General features: G+C 53.8%; 2 protein-coding genes across 2 annotated transcripts in view; one reads left to right on the top strand and one right to left on the bottom strand.

The window, feature by feature from the left end:
* The window catches only part of NINJ2 (ninjurin 2), a 76860-nt gene extending 66991 nt beyond the window's left edge, over positions 1-9869 (top strand). The window contains exons 2-4 of the mRNA XM_077759211.1: positions 8021-8252; positions 8780-8977; positions 9473-9869. Of these exons, the coding sequence (XP_077615337.1) occupies positions 8021-8252; positions 8780-8946 (399 nt within the window). The 3' untranslated portion in view covers positions 8947-8977; positions 9473-9869. The remainder of the gene's footprint in view (positions 1-8020; positions 8253-8779; positions 8978-9472) is intronic.
* A 1780-nt stretch (positions 9870-11649) lies between these two features.
* B4GALNT3 (beta-1,4-N-acetyl-galactosaminyltransferase 3) overlaps positions 11650-17371 on the bottom strand; it is a 30407-nt gene continuing 24685 nt past the window's right edge. The window contains exons 16-20 of the mRNA XM_077759027.1: positions 16618-16771; positions 16286-16358; positions 15734-15887; positions 15044-15170; positions 11650-12772 (exon numbers count right to left, since the gene is read on the bottom strand). Of these exons, the coding sequence (XP_077615153.1) occupies positions 12664-12772; positions 15044-15170; positions 15734-15887; positions 16286-16358; positions 16618-16771 (617 nt within the window). The 3' untranslated portion in view covers positions 11650-12663. The remainder of the gene's footprint in view (positions 12773-15043; positions 15171-15733; positions 15888-16285; positions 16359-16617; positions 16772-17371) is intronic.

Genomic DNA, 17371 nt, shown 5'->3' with positions numbered 1-17371 from the left:
TGTGGGGGGGGGGGGGGGAGGGAGACTCTGACAATTTGCATTTCTAACAAGTTCTATTGCTACCACTCCTTCCTCAGGGACCGCCTTTTAAGAACCACTGGTATGGAAGAAAGAATGTAGTTTAGGATTTTGACACTGAGACCACCCCATAGTATCTATCTGGTGACTCTGAGCAGATGGTTTCTTTGAGTCTCAGTGACTTCATTTGTAAAATGGGACTGCCAGTAGCCACTTCGTGGGGGTTGTGTCTGGCCTACGGCATTATCATTAGTGTCCTTGTTCACATTTTAGCCCAATGTGTTGGCCCTTGCAAGCTGAGGAGGATTACAATGAGTGGGGGGAGGGGAGGGGAAGCCTGGGGAATGCTGCTGAGAACCCAAGGTCAAAATGGGGTCTGGAGCAAAATGCCAGGCAGGTCTTGGGAGCCCCAGAGCAAAGTGCTCACTTAAAAAGTACTCTTGCTTAGGGTATTGGGAGAGAGCGGAAAACTCCTTTGGAAATTTCTATGTGGCCAATCCATGATTAATTTTGGACCTAACTGAGAGAACAGTGTTTCCTGAAAGCCACTGACAAGGTGACCTCTCGCAGGGGAGGTGGAAAATGCTTCCTAAGAAAGAGCAAACAGGCCCCATGGGGTTCTATTGCAACCCCTGTGTCTTCCTGTCCCTCCCTGCACACTCTCTTCCTTTTATATATAGCCCCCTTTTGTTAGAAAGCAGCCCCGTCACCTCCTTTCCTCTCAAAGGGATCAAAAAAGCACTTGGATTCCTGACCCCTGGGCAGGTGGAGCGAAGGCGGGCTTGCCGAGCTGTTTCCCTGTAGCCGCCCCCTGGTGGAGAACAGTGGCATTGCAGACCTTCCCGGGAGGCTTCTCCCCACCTGTCCGGTGTTCAATCTCAGGTTTGCAGCCCAGATCAAGGTCTGGAGCTTCTCAGCAAGACTGCGCCCAAGGCTTAGAGGAGATTTCTGGGTTGGTTGGGAATAATATTCCAGTATTATTATTACTGGAATAGCATGCAAAATATACCCCACACGAGACAGTTTAGAGACTGTTGATTTTTAAGAGTGAGGTCCACTGCTCTTGGCATGGGGAAGCCCGCTGTCAGAGCGCTAGCCCCAGACGGAGGCCTCAGGGGTCTGGGCCTTTGCAGGTTTGGGCCTGGATATATGTGGCAGTCTCCAATCTGAGCCATTCACTCCCTGAGGGGGGATACCAGTGAGGAAAGGGCTAACCCTGGATAAGGGGCTTTTTTTTTTTTTAAGTTTATTTATTTATTTTGAACAGGAGGTGGGGAGGGGGCATGCAGAGAGATAGGGAGAGAGAATCCCAAGCAGGCTCGGTGCTATCAGCACACAGCCCAACATGGGGCTCAATCTCACAAACCACAAGATTCTGACCTTAACCGAGATTAAGAGTCAGACCCTCCCTTAAGGACTCAGCCAGCCAGGTGCCCCCAGGGAATTTATTTTAAAGGCAGATTCACTGTCCAAAGACTACTCCCCTCACCCAGAAGCCATTGTATGTGAATCCCACCCTCAAAGATCCTTTCCTGGAAAAAATTCTTTCAAATAAAAAATCCAACATTACCATCATTTATTGTGCATGTAACTGTGGGCATGTCACCAAGCAAGGCACCCAGGGGACCCAGGTATACTGAAGATGCAATCCTTGCCTTAAAGCAGGCAGCCGGAGGAGCTGTCGGGGGAGGTCTAAGCAAAGCCTGAGGCCAGTACAGGCAGGGCAGCCTCTGCACAGGGTCTGGGCAGAGTGTGCTTAGGGACAGGTTCTAGAAGGGATGGGAGGCTTGGGAGGGTGGGGAGGGCATGGGAAAGAAAGGCCTTAAGTCCTGGAGCCGAGCAAGAGCAGGCCGGGAAGGGTGGGGTGTGTTCAGGGAACAGTGAGTAATCTGGTGTGGCCCAGGGCTGTTGAGCATCACTGTGCCTGGCACCGGCCGAGTGGTAATAAGTGAGGGTTTGCTCTCTGCCCCCTCCCAGGGGTGGGAGGAGGAGCAGTGCGCCAGGCTAGAGAGAGGGGTAGCAGTGAGGACCTGCAGCCCCGAGTTCTGGCAGGGACCCCAGACCCGGTGTAGGGGGCTTGTCTGAGAATTTCCCTTCCTNTCTGACCCTCCCCTGCTCACGCTGTCTCTCTCTCTCCTAGAAATAAATAAAATATTAAAAAAAAAAAAAGAAATGAGCAGAGGTATCTCGATGACCATAGGGCTTGCTGGAAAGGCTAATGGTGCCTTTGAAATCTGGGCTGGGACAGGCCCTGAGTCACAGCATATTATTTAAAATGCGTCCTAGGCCCACAGGTGCCACGTCTAATCCAGAGTGGAGGAGATTCTTCTCTCCTGTTTGAATACTTTATAGTTCTCAAATTCACCCGCTTTATCTCATCGATCTGTTTAACAGCCGCTTTGTGCTCAACAGGGCAGATCTTACTCCCATCCCACAGCTGGAGAAGCTAAGGGCTGGGTGTGATGAAGTTCTAGATTCCACTTAGGTTTAGCCATTGGACTCCGTATAGCGAACGTTTGTTTTTGTTTTAGTGTTCTTATTTTTCAGAGAGTTCAAACATTCAAACATTCACAATTCAAGAGGTATGGATAAAAGTCTCTCTATTAACCCTATCTTCCCAGCCCCCTGGGTCATTTTTGGCCGGCTGGAACCCAAGACTTTCTGCCACCTGGTGCAGGGGCTCAGGGACACTGTAGATTCGGGAAAGCCCGAGGCAAATTTCACCGCTAGGGGTGTTTTACCTCTTCTTAGCAGTGGTGCGTATGTGTCCTCTGGGGACTAATTGTCTTCTTTCATCTTAGACCACTTAGTTTTATCTTTCCATCCTAAAAACCCTGGAGGCAGGGAGTATGCCTTCAATTTCTGGGAGGCAGTAGAGTAGGGATTAACATTATAGGCTCTGGCATATAGAAAATTGGAATAAAAACTGTGCTGTGTGAGCTTGCACAAGTTACTTAGGTTCTCGGAGCCTCCACTTTCCCAACGGCAATGATCATGCCCTTACCAACTTCACAGGGTTCTTGTGAAGACTCAGTGAGATGACTCAAGGTGTCGTGTTTAACCCTGGGCCAGGCACAAGGTATGCACTCTGTAAGAGGGAACTGTGATTTGCAGGGTACTGAGTTTGCACACGGTAAGACAGACCAAGGCATCCGTTCAAACTTCATTCTGACAGGGGATTAGGGAGCTCAGGCACCTGATTAAAAGCATGTTAAATAGTAGGTCACCCACATCCATAAGTTTGAGCAAATCATTCTTCCTGGGCTGGATCCGCCCTTTCCCCCAAAGCAGCCTTGGGGGAAAGGCTTGGCTCATCCCCGTCTTCTTTTCAGGAGAGGCCTGGATTTTCTGGATAGTTGGTCATTTCGAGGCCAACAGAAAGGCCAAGAAGGCATGTGCCTATTTAGTCTGTAGCCCTGAGCCTAAGTTGATCCACAGGGAGGCTGCCATATGGTTTTTCTCAGGGCTGACAGCAATGACTCACTGTAGGGTCACCCATGCCCTTGAACTGCCTTGGGCAAAGTGAATCACTGGACCTGCCTCTGGGCCTTGCTCCACAGCTGCCTGACATCCGCCTCTTTCAGGGGAATGTCCTCAACCCCTGAGATTCTCAGACAGGGGGGCTTCCCTGCTCCCACATCATTCTGTGTTCAAAGGGACCCAAGAAATCACTTATTCTAACCCTCCTCATCTCACAGATAAGAAAGCAGCCCATTGGTGGCTACAGGAGTGCTCATTCTTCTATGCCTCGTACCAGACCCAAGATTTGAACCCGGGTCCAGGGTGCCTTCTGTGATCCTCTCCTGGCTGCCACAAACCCCTACCTCTCTGCCTGCTCCTTCCCCATAGAGCACTCACTCCCTGCCTCAGGCTCCAGGTCCTAAACATACGGAGTGGCAGATTCCAAGGCTTTGGGGTAGGACAGTTATGTGCCCCTTTGAAATCTGGTTTCCATGAAAGGACAGAATGAGTTCTTGGAGCTTGTGGTCCCCCCCCTGCCCATAATGTCACTTAACAATGTAAAAATGTGTTTACTTTTCTGTTGAAAGAGGCATTCCTTTCCTATCCAACTCAAGATTTGTAAAGAAACAAAACTATAGGTCAACAAGGATGAAGGGGATACATGATTGCCCAGCAGGACAATGGAGCAATCCGTGACTCCCAGGGATGGAATCCACACGGCCTGGGGAGCTGGGACCTTGCAAGCAAACGGGGTGACAGGGAAGTCTGAGTTGGAACAAGGGGAAAGGACAAGGAAGAGAGAGGAAATGATTGTACTGGGGCAGGCCCAGGAGGGGGGCCAGCTGGGAGACAAGGGATGGATCTCCAACCCCTCTGCCTCATGCCACCCCACGCGACACACTCACGCTCTCTTGTCATCCAGAATCCCCATAATGGGACTCTGGATGCATTCCCATCTACCCCCACGCCCACCCCTGCTCCAACTTCTTACCAATCAAATCCCCCCGTTGGGTTTCAGGCGCCATGATTTCGTTGGGCTGCCTTTCCCACGAGCATATGCATTTTAAATAGGGATTCTGGAATCTCAGGTTTGGCCTGCTGCTGTCTTCAAGTAAAGGTGGAGGGGCTGAGGGGCGTGGGATGGAATAAGACAGAAGCTACTGAGGGACAGGGTCACTGAAAGATCTCAGACTGAGGGAAAACAGAAGAGCTTGGCATTCGCCTTCCTCTGGGAAGAAACAAAGTCTCATTCTGCCTCTGCATAGCCTCCACGCCTCCAGAGAATGGACTTTCCTTCTTTTTCATAGAAACTGAGGCCCAAAGTGCTAAGCCCAGAGACAGAGCTGGGCCCGAAGGCTGAGAGTCCTAACCCCGCAGCCCCTGCTCTGAGGAGCCAGATGAACCAGGCCAGGGGCTGGGGTGAGAGCCTGTGGGTTTAAGGAGAGGGGAGACTGGCCTTGCTGGGGGACAGAGGCAGCCCTGGGGGGTGGGGGGGGCTAGGGCCAAGGCCAGCGGAGAGAGCTGGCCAGAGCCGGTGATTCCCAAGTCCCAAGAAGTATAAATGACTCATGCTGGGTGGCTCTGCACGCCGGCCCAGCCCACATTCCCGGGCCTTTGTTCCCAGCCAGCCTGGGCCTGGCCTTAAAGGGCCAGTTCCTGGGGGCCTCAGCGAGGGCTGCCCGCGCCCCCCCCCCCCATTTTAACCCTGGCCCTTCCTTCGGTTGTTCCTAGTCTCTGGGCTGTAGGCAAAAAGGGTGGCGTCCTGCGGAATTTAGGGGTTGATCCAATTAATCTTCAAGCTGTAAGGGAAGGCTGTCAGGTCATTTCATCCATCCCTCTGCCTCTGCACTAAACTGGCCNCCCCCCCACCCCGCCCCCCGCCCCCGGGCTGCGGGCTGGGCTGGAGGCCCCTCTCCCAGGGCCCCTCCCTCTATTTTCTCCCCACGCCACCATGGGCCCGGTCAGTATTGTTTTCTTGAGCTCTCATTTGACACGTGTGTTTACTGGGTTTTAGGTTGGCCCATCCGGACTTGTGAACCCGGCTCCCTGTGCTGGGCCTCCGAGGGGCCCGGGTTTCGGGCCAGTCCTGACTTGCCCGTGGATTCCTCGGGGGAGAAACACCATCGCGGCGCCCGCGCCACCGGGCCGCCTCAGGAATTTCTTTGGACCTCGTGCGCCACCATGTGGACATTCTGGAGATCTGGAGCCTAGAGGGGGCTCCCGACAGACATTCCCACAGCCACCAAACCAGACACTGAAAAAACATCCTTAGCTAGAAAGTAGCCCTGAATTAGCACAAATCAAAATAAAAGCAGGCCATAAATCAGAGAGGGAAAGATAGGACTGTACCCTCTGTGAAACAATGGCTTTCCTCTTCCTTTTCTTGGTATATATATATATTTTTTAATGTTTATTTAGTTTTGAGAGAGAGAGAGACAGAGACAGAGACAGAGCGTGAGTGGGGCAGAGGGCAGAGAGAGAAGGAGACACAAAATCTGAAGCAGGCTCCAGACCCTGAGCTGTCATTACAGAGCCCAGTGTGGGACTCGAACCCACGAACTGGACACTTAACCAACTAAGCCACCCAGGCGCCCCAACAATGGCTTTCTTAGAGCCACTGAACAACAGAAGCCAGCCAGCTCAATTAAAACTTATAGACAGCAATATTTTTTGTTAAAGCTTGGGAAGATCTTTGTGTCCCCCAAGCAAAGGGGACTCCTTCTGTCCCCCAGCCCCTCACTTACTATTTGGGCAGTGCTCTGAACACACTAGAGCTTTGGGCTTAAGGTTTTGTCCACTGTTAATATGCAAATTTTAACAGAAAGGGTCTTCTTGGATGCTTTCACAGTGATTTCAGGGTTTATCAGATCTTGAGCTGGGTTTGGAGGGAGTAGAAAGTGCCAAGCTTGTGTCTACGGGAGAAACTGGAAGGTGAGATGACGGCAGGAGGAGTGAGGACCACCAATAGGAAACTCCGCGGACAGGGAAGCCCCGCTCACAGCTGTTCTCCAGTCAGAGCCCTGGGGGCTGCTCCATAGACTCTGTCACTTACTAAGTGTCCTTTGTACCCAGGACAAACTTGTACCAAATGGGCTAGACCCACAGGCTGTAGCTTTGGGGCCTCTCTGGGACACTGGCCTTGGCATCCCTGCCCCAACCAAGGCTGCAGACAAGCCCAACATCTAGAAGGAGTACCCAGAGTCCTCTGAGACCTGCCCCATCCATCCATCCATCCATCCATCGATCCATCCATCCGCCCACTCAATGGAAAACCTCTGTGGTCATCTGCGGGGTCCATTCCCCTACCTCCAGGTGGTCACATCTTTCAAAGTTCTGACTTCCTCTCCTTTCTCACTTTCTCTCCTTCAGTTCCTTGCCATCCTGATCCTAAATCAGACCATAGTCTTTCAATGGATCTCCCTGCTTCTGGGCTCTCCTGGACCCATGCATCCCCAGCACCCCTCCTGAATTCATCTCCCTAAAACACACCCAAGTTCTCCTGAGTGATTGCAGACACTGCCTGCAGTGCCCAGTCTGAATTTCTGGGCCCAAACCAGACACCCACTCCACAGGCCCCTCCGTCTTTCAGAGTGAGTGACTTCCTGAAAATAAGAGCTTTGTTTTATATTTTAAAATCAAATCAAATGTAAATTATACGGCAATAAATTTTAGCCAAAAAAATAATTAAAAAACAAATTGAATGAAGAACTTTTTCCCTAGCATGCGTCGCTGTGTGCATATAGACACGTGTTCTGATGTGCATGGCTATGGCCTCAGGGCTCCTGGCCGCTCTGTTGAGTGGGAGCCAAGTACAGCTCCGGACCCATTTGCTAAGCTGTGCACCCTGCCTCGGGGCCACAGCATTCTGGGAGAAGAGGTGCCCTTCCTAGTCCCCCCAAGCCTCAGAGCTCCTCCTAGTGTCTTCTGAGATGCTTTCCTCCCAGAGGAAAAGAGAGAGGCTCAAGGTCAGGCTGGGTGCAGGCAACACAGAGAAGATAATGAGGTTGGTGTATCTTAAAAGCGGCTGAGAACTCCTCCCCACCCCCTTCTTCAGATGGATGTGCGAAGGTGTGAGGGAAGGGCCACCCTGGGGAAACATAAATGACAACATCCCATCATTTCAAAGTTCAAAGGTCCGTAAGGGCTTTCTAGTCCACCTCGTCATACTTTTTTTTTTTTTAATTTATTTTTGAGAGGGTGATAGAGCCAGCATGAGCAGGGGTGGGGGCCAGAGAGAGAGGGAGACACAGAATCTGAAACTGGCTCCAGGCTCTGAGCTGGCTGTCAGCACAGATCCTGATGCGGGGCTCGAACCCACAACCATGAGATCATGACCTGAGCCAAAGTCGGACGCCCAACCGACCGAGCCACCCAGGCGCCCCCACCTCGTCATTCTTTCAAGCTATAAAACTGAGAAGGGTGCTGCTTGCTCTCGTTTTCCCACCTGGTTACGGGAGAGCTTAAAAACCTCTCTTTCCAGTCTCTAAACTGCTTCCCTTTCGGGAGCCTCTGAGGTAAGCCTGCACTTTCTCCCTTACAGCCTGGGAACCCCAACCCCAGGGGGAGCCAGCCCATCAACCTGAACCACTATGCCACCAAGAAGAGCGTGGCCGAGAGCATGCTGGACGTGGCCCTCTTCATGTCCAACGCCACGCGGCTGAAAGCAGTGCTGGAGCAGGGCCCGTCAGCTCACTACTACACCACCCTCGTCACCCTCATCAGCATCTCTCTGCTGCTGCAGGTGGTCATCGGCATCCTGCTGGTGGTGATCGGTGAGGAGCCCAGGCCTGGACTCGGCCTTGGCGCCCCCTAGTGGCAAGAAAAGCCCCAACCGCTTCCCTGCGCCTCCCTGCGTTTGCACCTGCCTGCTTCTCAACCTTACACTAACCTGGCGGTAACCCTCCGCGCTACAACCGCCCAAGTAACAACTCCTCCACAGTGCGAGCAGGCTCCCTGTCCTACCTCCTGGTACCACACATAGTGGTCACTCCACAGCACCTGCTGAATGACTATCTTCACTAGCAGAGGTCCCTAGAGCCTTTTGTGGGAGCACCCATCCGCACTCTTAAGATCCAGGGTAATTTCCCAAATCCCGATTCCATTAAGTACTTTGCGGCTGCCCCACGCACTGGGCACTGAGGGAGAAGGCGGCTCAATGCGATGACTACCACCTCCCTTGCCTTCTGCCGCGTGGGTCTCTGAGGTGCCAGACTTTCTCTGACCGCTAGTAGACGCGATGAGGGAGGTTTGGGGCTGTGGCCCCGCCCTGACCCTTCCCTCCCACTCCCCCTTTCCACAGTGCGGCTGAACCTCAATGAAGTAGAAAAGCAGTGGCAGCTCAACCAGCTCAACAACGTGGCCACCACGCTGGTCTTCATCACTGTCATCATCAACGTCTTCATCACCGCCTTCGGGGCACAGAAGACAGGCTTCCTGGCTGCCACGACCTCAAGGAATCCTCTCTGAACACAGCCTGGGACCCAGGGGAGGGAGGATGGTACGTCCCCAAGTGACCCCTCCCTCAGCTCTGGGGGTTTGGGGTAAACGTGAGATCTTTGCAAGCAAAAGGGGAAAGACAGATCTGAGGCAAGGAGGGCCTTGGAAATGGGCCCAGAAAGGCCCCCCACATGCTGTTAACAGGCGACTCTTCCTCAGCAATTAAGCTGGAGTTTTCCTGTAGCCTGGGATGGGTTTTTCTAGAGTCAGTGTGGTTAGTGCTTGGCTCGGCCATTCTGGCGATAGGAAAGATGCAGGATGGGCTTCCTCCCTGGCACTCCCAGCAGTCCTTGCTTCTCAAACTGTGGTCCCTGGACCAGCAGCACAAACATCACCTGGGAGCCTGCAGGAAATGTAGACTCTCCAGCCCAGCTCTAGATCTACTGAATGGGGTTCTGCGTTTTTAAAAGGCTGCCCAGGGAACTGTGTGCATTAAAGTCTGAGGGCACTGGTCTGGCCTACCTTCCTCACCCCCTCTTTTCTGCTTCCCCTACAGGTCTTGGGTCGGGAACTGCTTCCGCCTCTTTCCTCCCTGGTCTGTTAGGCTGATGGGCACTTTCCACAGCCCCTTGGGAGAGCTCCAAAAAGGGCAGTGTAGATGCCCTTGATCCCTACCCACGGCATCTGAATTAAGATGTACTATGTTATTGGTCTAAGCAAATCTCATTTTGGTCTGGAGTCCTGAGCTCAGACTGGGATACTGCCAATCTTTCTGGTAGCATCTCCTGAACCTAAGGTGTGTCTACCTATGGTCAAGCCCACCCAGCTTCAGGACTCTGGTTCTTCCTCCACTTCATTCCTTCCCCCTCTTATCCATTTCCTCTGCTTCAGGCCTCAGTTTTCCTTTTTTGTAAGATGGAATGACTCCTATCTATAAAGTTTTCTGCAAATCCGCTATGAGTCAATCTTTATGCATCGGCCTAGTCTCTAGATGCCGTCCTNCCCCCCCCCCCCAAAGCTTCTGAAAAGAGCTGGAAGGAGCAAACCTAAGCCTGGAGGGAGAAAAAGCTTTTAAATCACTCCCTCTCCTCTGGGTCCTGCGAATCAACTTTCCTGGCCCAGCCTGCCTTGGGCTAACTACCATCTGCCACATCAATGGCAGGTTAGTCAATTCTGGATTGATCCATGTGTGCACAGTCATTTTGGAGAAGCTGTGATAAACCTATCCTAGCTTTCAAATTAGCCCTTTCCCTTAAGCATGTGCTTAAGGCATACAAACTCATTTTGATCTTTGCCTATGCAAAACAGAACTAGAAAGGTAAATTTGCACCCATAAAATGTCAACAGGGCATCCGTAGCTCAAACAGAAATGATTTTTAGATTGTCTGCTACTTTAGAGTAAGTCACACCTTGGCTTCCCTCCGCTGCTCGCCAAGCCATTCTGGCCCTGTGTCTAGCCTTCTTCACCCAGGGTGTCCGTCAGCTTTTCCCCACTGAAACCACTTTCTCCACTGAACTCCACAAATCTGCTGAGCAGAAAATGCCCAGTCTGCTATCAGACCGTGAACGCCTCAGGCAGGAAGAGTGCCGGCCCCTTCTGGAGTAAACCAGGCACACAGCAGGCAGTTCCCCACACAGCAGTCACCCAACGAATGGTAAAGGGCGGAGGGTGGTGGGGGAGGGTCCTTGGCACGTCCATCAGACATCAGAGGCCTGACATCTGTAGGATAAGACATGAACCCCGGGCCCCTCANAAAATGCTGTATCTATTGATTTCCCTCCCCCATCCCACTCCCTCCCCCCACCCGACACATTTCCCTACAGAGCAGGGGCCTCCCAGGCCTCCCCCTTAAGGCAGATGGTGTGGAGGTAACAAAAAACGTCAAATACAAGGCACTGGCCAGGGTCATGAGCAGGGCCTAGGAGACTGGGCTGGCTCCCATCACCAAGAAGATGGAGTCGGAGAGCTCTTTGGGTTGGCTCAGGCCTTCCAGTGCCATGCCCAAGGGTGACCTCGGCCCCAGAAAGCTGGCACCCCAGCCAGCCAGCCAGAGCGCTCACCTACGCCCTGCAGCCCTTCCCCAAAGGCAGTAGGCCTGAGCAGGCTCCAAGAAAAGCCATAGCCAGGGGGCAAGGATGGCATCCGAAAGCCACAGCCTATTAACTGGAAAGTCTTTGTCCTTCCTGATTTCTTAGAGGGGGCAGGGATTCTCTTCAACCTCCAGCGGTTCAACGGCCCCATTCTCCTAAGTGCCCAGCATGCGCTCTTGTTGAACTTAGGGCCCACCGGGTAGACCCCGCAACTCCAAATGCCGTGACTTGGATCCTATGACAGCACAGAGCTGGGGCTTGGCTGGTGGGCCTCCTGGGCCCTGCTGCACCAGCCAGGAGCGCACCCCTCCAGCGGCGGCGGGCTCTGTGCTCCCCTCCCTAAGCAGACACTGAAGTTCCAGAGCCAGCGTCCGACACGCCATTGGTAGGTTCAGCAGCAGCGGCAGAAGCCAAAAAATCCCCAGCCCCAAAGGCACCGGGGGATTTTTAGTGCAAGAGAAGTGCATGAACACCAGGTGTCAGAGAGGGTGGCTTCACTTTTCACTTCCTCCCGGACCCACCCCCCTCCAACTGGGGAAGAGTTCGAAGGGCAATGCCCTTACCTCCCCAAACCTGTGCCCTGCCCCTTACTACCCTGATCCCCGTTCCTCTGTCTTGCCCACACCCCTTCCTCTTCTTCCGTGCAAGGCCGGGGTCGGGGTCTTCTTCGCATCTGAGTCCACGGCTTGCTTACATCCCTACCCTCTTTCCTCTCTGCTTCATAGTCCCCCGATGGCTTTCGCTCGCAGGCGGGCTGGGAAAGGGGCTACTCTCCCCTGCTTTCTCCACCCTGCCCGCCCTGCACGGCGGTCCACCAGATGCCCAGGAATGACGAGCCCGCTGTCCACCAGTTCTCTGTCTCCCAGCCCCGCCGGGGCACCGTGAGGAAGATGCTACATCTGTGTTCCGCTCAGTCTGAGGTTCGCACCGCCAGGAGGGTAAAGTTAATGCCCTATTTGGTGGCCAGCTGTTCAGTGGCTACCTGGGAGAGATGTGCGTGTCTCTGGAAGGCACGAGCCTGGGGCAGAGCTGAGGACTCCTCTGCTTGTAAATCAGCTGCCGGATTGAGAACCAAGGGACACATCGCTACACAGGAGTGGGTCTGAGGTATGCAAGTGGGGAACATACCCTTAATGCACAACTCCATCCCTCTCTCACAGTCAATGCTGGGTCTGGACAGTCAGTTTTGGTTTTTCTGTTAGAAAAATAACCCCTGCCCCCACCACACCCCCCAATGAAGTTATGTCCGAGGGAAGTTTCCAGGGCATGGCCACTACTCCCTGGGAGGAGCGTGGGTAGATGCCGGAATGCACCTCGCAGATAGGTTGGTTTCGCTCCAACAGGTCTTTCCTTCCTTGACTTAACTGTGCCTCATTCCCCAGGAGCCGGTCCATCTCTGTCAATGGACTGCATGGCCCCTCCTGGTCCTTCCCCCATGGCCCACCCTTCAGAGGCCCCGAGGGAAGAGAGAGGGGCCTTGGCAGCTGTCTGTGAGGCGACAGCTCTCAGGGGAGTGAGGGTGTTAGCTCTGAGGCCTCTCGGGCCCGGCCATGGCTTCTGCTCCCCTTCCTGCTCCTCAGCAATGAGCAGGGGCTCTCAGGAGCGCGCACAAGTCAAGAGCAGGAAGCAGTCAGTCCAGCGGGCCACCCCTCGGGATCACGGCATCTTCATCTGGCGGCGGTTCCACATGCCTCGCTTGGAATGGAAGTGATGGAAGAAATTCCTGAGGGAAAGCCGTTCCACTTCCAGGCCCGCTTGGAGGATCCTGAGTAGGGGAGGGGCAGGGTGAGCAACAGAAGCACAGGGGCAGCTGGGGAGAGGCCCAGGCCCCAGGGATGCCACCCTCCCACATCTACGTCAGACCCTGTCCCTGTCTCCCTGTTTACTCCCACAGGGCAGGGGAGGAGGGTGTAGTGCACAGGGCATGGGCTTTGCGGCCAGACAGCCTGGGTTTGAATCCCAGCTCCTTACTGTGGAAAAGCCCGTAAAGCCCATCACCTTTCAGAGTCTCAGTTTGCCAATCTCTAGAAAGAGAGGAATGATGGGGCACCTGGGTGGCTTAATCGGTTAAGCCTCCAACCTTGGCTCAGGTCATGATCTCATGGTTTGTAAGTTCAAGCCCCATGTCCGACTCTGTGCTGACAGCTCAGAGCCTGGAGCCTGCTTTGGAATCTATCTCCCGCTCTCTCTGCTCCTCCCCTGCTTGTGCTCTTTCTCTCAAAAATAAACATTGAAGAAAGAAGAGAAAGAAAGAAAGAAAGAAAGAAAGAAAGAAAGAAAGAAAGAAAGAAAGAAAGAAAGAAAGGGGAGAATGATATACACTCAACTCTCGAACAACACAATTCCGAATTGCACAGGTGTTCTAACACAATGCGGTACTGTAAATGTGTTTTCTCCTCCTCGTGATTTTCTTAGTAACACTCTTTTCTGCAGCTTATTCTATTGTAAGACTAAGATATATAATATGCCACGCATGCAAAATATGTGTTAATCAACTGATTGTTATCAGGAAGATTCCAGTCAACAGTAGGCTATGAGTAGTTCAGTTCTGGGGTGTCAAAAGTTATGCACGGATTTTCCATTGCGTGGGGGTCAGCGCCCCTAATCCCCACACTATTCCAGGGTCAATATATATAAATATTGGCGGCTGGCGGTAAAGACTAGAGCGGATGGGAAGAAGGGCTCGGTACAGCTCTGGGAATACGCCCTGTGCCCACCACCAGGACCTCAGCCTGGAGGAGACACATCACATATATGATGAAGGCGGAGGGTGTAGATTCCCCTGTGGCTTGTCTATATGCTTAGACCCAGTTTTAAGCCTCAGACACTCCATAGCTGTGGGATTTGGGGCAGGTACTAACTTCCCCTCAAGCTGTTTTCTTATTTGGAAACTGGAGATAACCACACCCCCTCACAGAGGCTTGGGGACAAACAAACAAGGGACGGATGTAAATCACCTGCCAAGTTCAGACCCCCAGTGATGGGTGGCTGTCTCTTAGAAATGTCCCCACCCCCCAGGGCTCCTGACCTTGTCTGTGACATCCTCCAGACACTGGTCCTGTCTGTCTTTCTTTGCTGTCTTCCCCTTTCCCTCCTCTGCCCTGCCCCTCAGCCCACATCCCTCCCCTTCCCTTGGCAACAAATTTCCTTCTTTCCTTTTTAAACTTTTACTGATGAAATAATCTCTACCCCCAACGTGGGGATTGAACTCACCACCCTGATATCGAGAGTGGTGTGCTCTAGTAACTGGGCTAGTAGCCTCTCTTGGCAACAAATTTCTTTCTTTTCTTTCTCTCTCTTTCTCTCTCTCTCTCTCTCCCTCCCTCCCTTCCTTCTTTCTAGCAAATTTCTTGAAAGAGGGATCTCATACTGACACAGCCTCCGCTCCCTCATCACCAGCAGGCTCCACGATCCCCTGCAGTGCGGGGTCCGGGCCCGCCTGTTCCTGCTTCAGCACCCTCTTCTCGCCCGCTTGCCAAGTCCGCAGCTTGTCCCGGGTTCTCCTTTCTCCTTCTTTCCACTCTTTCCTGCTCCCTGAAACTCCCTTCTCCTGGGGCTCCTAGGGACCAGGGCCTCCTGGATATCTTGCTGCCCTTTAATGATCCACACTGTCTCTTTTGTTGGCCACAGAGTCTTTGCTGCCCCTTCACCTGTCTCTCATCCATCCCCACAGCCTCGGCCCTCCCGGCCAGGCAGCGGTGGAGAGGAGGGCTCCAATCCGGGAGAACGCAGCCGTGTCTCCCATGGCGCCTTGCTTGTGCTTTCCCCTGACAGCGTACTGTGTGCTTTAATTTCCACGCCAACCCTGTGACACAGGCAGAGGCGGTATCATCCCCCTTCTGATACATATAGAAACTGAGCCTCGGCCAGGCAGGTAATGTGACCCCCAGTAAGTGGAGGGGCTTCCTCTGAGTGCAGTGCTCTTTACCCGCGTATCAGACGCCTGCAGCCCAGGGGGCCGGGCCTCGGTCCGTCTAGCCCCGTTTCCTCCCCAGGGCACCCGATGGTCCCTCAGATGCCATCCTTTCCCAGTCACCTGTCGAGCAGCTCCCAGTCTTCCCCACCCCAGCGATCTCGGAACTCCTTGGTGTTCATGCCCCCGATTCTGTCCAGGTCTGACTTGTAGATGCCGAGCAGTCCAAACCCATTCACCTCCCAGTAGCCTGTGGACAGACGAGATGAGAAGCCCCTGGTGAGATGAGCCAGGGGCCAGGAGGAAGCAATGAAGGCTCCTGGGCTGCATTCCCAGAGCCTTCTCTGAAAGACAGGGGTACCTGGGGCCGCACGCTGTCTCCTTTGAACAAGTCCCTTGCCTGTGCTGGGGGCAGCCCCCCACACTAACGTTCAGGGTCTGATGGAAGCAGCAGTCCTAATAGGGAGGGACCATGGGCTCTACAACAGATCTGACAGCAGCACCCACTGGAGGCATGAAGCCGGTCTTTCCATTTTTCCTATCTGCACGGGGCATAGAGTCGGGCACACAGTAAACATCTGGTGAAGGGAGAAAGGATGATGGGGAGGAAATGTTCATCGCTGCTGCTAATGTGGTGTGAGCACAGCCCACAGGCACATCTTTGGGGGGCTGTCCACTTGGGCAGAAGCAGCAGTGGGGGTGGGGTGGGCAGGGGGATGCCACCGTGGCAGACATGGCTGTTTCCAGCTCTGGGATGAAGAACCAAGGTCGGAGAGGGCTTTCCTACCCTCCCCAGCCCAGGGCAGGGCTCACCCTCAGGCCACTGGGGGGTGGCCCCGCAATGCAGCCTCATCACCATGGGGGCAAAGGCCATTTTGCCCTCCACACAGTGCTTCCGGATGGTATCGATGATTCCAGCTGGGAAGTGGATGTGGAGGTCACAGAGGAAGATGATGCTGTGCGGGTCCTGGGGACAGATCGGGGAGGGTCAGTAGACCCTATGGACCAGGGCTCAGAGGTCAGGCCTTTCCCTAGGACAATCTTCCCATTCCTTCCCATTTGAATGATGGGCAAATGAACTGTTGGGCAGATTTCCATAGTACTGGGCACCAGAGTGCAGTTCTCAGAGTCAGAGAATGAGTTCTGATGCCTCCCCTCCACCCTGTACGGACTGCAAGGACTCGGGACAAATGCTCCATTGTCATTCATTCAGTCCCACCCTGGCACTGGCCCTGCCCCCCCAGAGAGGAACATCCGTGTCCTATTCCATTCTCGCTCAGGGGCTGACCGCCGCACACATCCCAAAAGTCTCCACCTCTTAACCAGTCTGGAACCACGTCTGCTGAGCCCCTCCTGGGTTAGTACCTTCACCAGGTCTATGCCAGCCTGAAGCCCAGCCGAACGCTCGAAGTTTCCACTTAGCTTCATGTATTGGTAGCTGCAGGGAGAAGAGAGGAGAGAGGGGCAGAGTATGAGGGCTCAGCGGCAATGGTCCCGGGAGGAAGCCGGCCGGCACGGAGCAGGGCTGATGCGTGCTCCTGGAACGGGGTTATGGGCAGAGGAGTCCTCTGGAGAAAGCCAGAGACTGGGACTCAGGAAAGCCAGGTGGGACTTTGGGCTCTGCCTGGGACCCAGCAGTCCTGCGACTTTGGAAAGCAGGTGGCTAAGGCGGCGCCCTGGCCAGGGAACCTCCTCACCTCCGCAGCTTGGACCTCTTTAGGGCCATCTCGACGTCCATGTCCTCACTGCTATAGTCAGTGATGACGATATTGAAGTGGGGGTCCCCGGTGACCTGGAACAGCTTTTCCATGTCTCCAATGAATTGCTGCACCCAGCGCGCCTGGTTCTTTACTGCCATGGTGGGCAGCAGGGAGAAGAAAGAAGCGGTAATGCAAAGAAAAGCATCCCCACTGCCAGCTCCCACAGGAATCAGGACCCTATCAGACCTCCGCTTAGGGTAAGGCAACCTCGGACACCACCAGCAATGCAGCAGGGAGGCAGAAGGCAGAGGGAGCACTCACCAGCGAAAGGAGGCTCTATACCCTGCCGCCTGCAGAGCGTCCAGGCAGGGCCCCGTGGGAAAGCCACAGACTGTGCCTGCCCTCAGCTCTCCTACTAACCCGATCACGCTCTCAGACTCAAAGCCTGTCATCCAGCCACCCCGTTATCACCCTAGCCCACGGTTACACACATCTGTTACGTGCTCCCCTTTTCCACCGTAAAAGCCACATAACGCACCCTATGTCTTATTTCCTGGAGCAGATGCAAACCCCAGTACATGCAAACCCCAGTACAACAAACAATCTGGCCATGATCACACCCAATCCCAAAACCCGGCATAAGAGGAGGGCAACTGGCCCAAGAGTCAGCATCTTTTCCAACGCCGACACTCAGTCACGTGATCTCGGGTCCTCGACTGTAAGGTGGCCTCTCCCACAGGTTCTCGTGAGA

The sequence above is a fragment of the Crocuta crocuta genome, unplaced genomic scaffold (genome assembly GCF_008692635.1).
Source record: "Crocuta crocuta isolate KB4526 unplaced genomic scaffold, BGI_CrCroc_1.0 scaffold72, whole genome shotgun sequence".
Taxonomy (NCBI): domain Eukaryota; kingdom Metazoa; phylum Chordata; class Mammalia; order Carnivora; family Hyaenidae; genus Crocuta; species Crocuta crocuta.
This window is presented reverse-complemented; position numbering and strand designations above follow the sequence as displayed.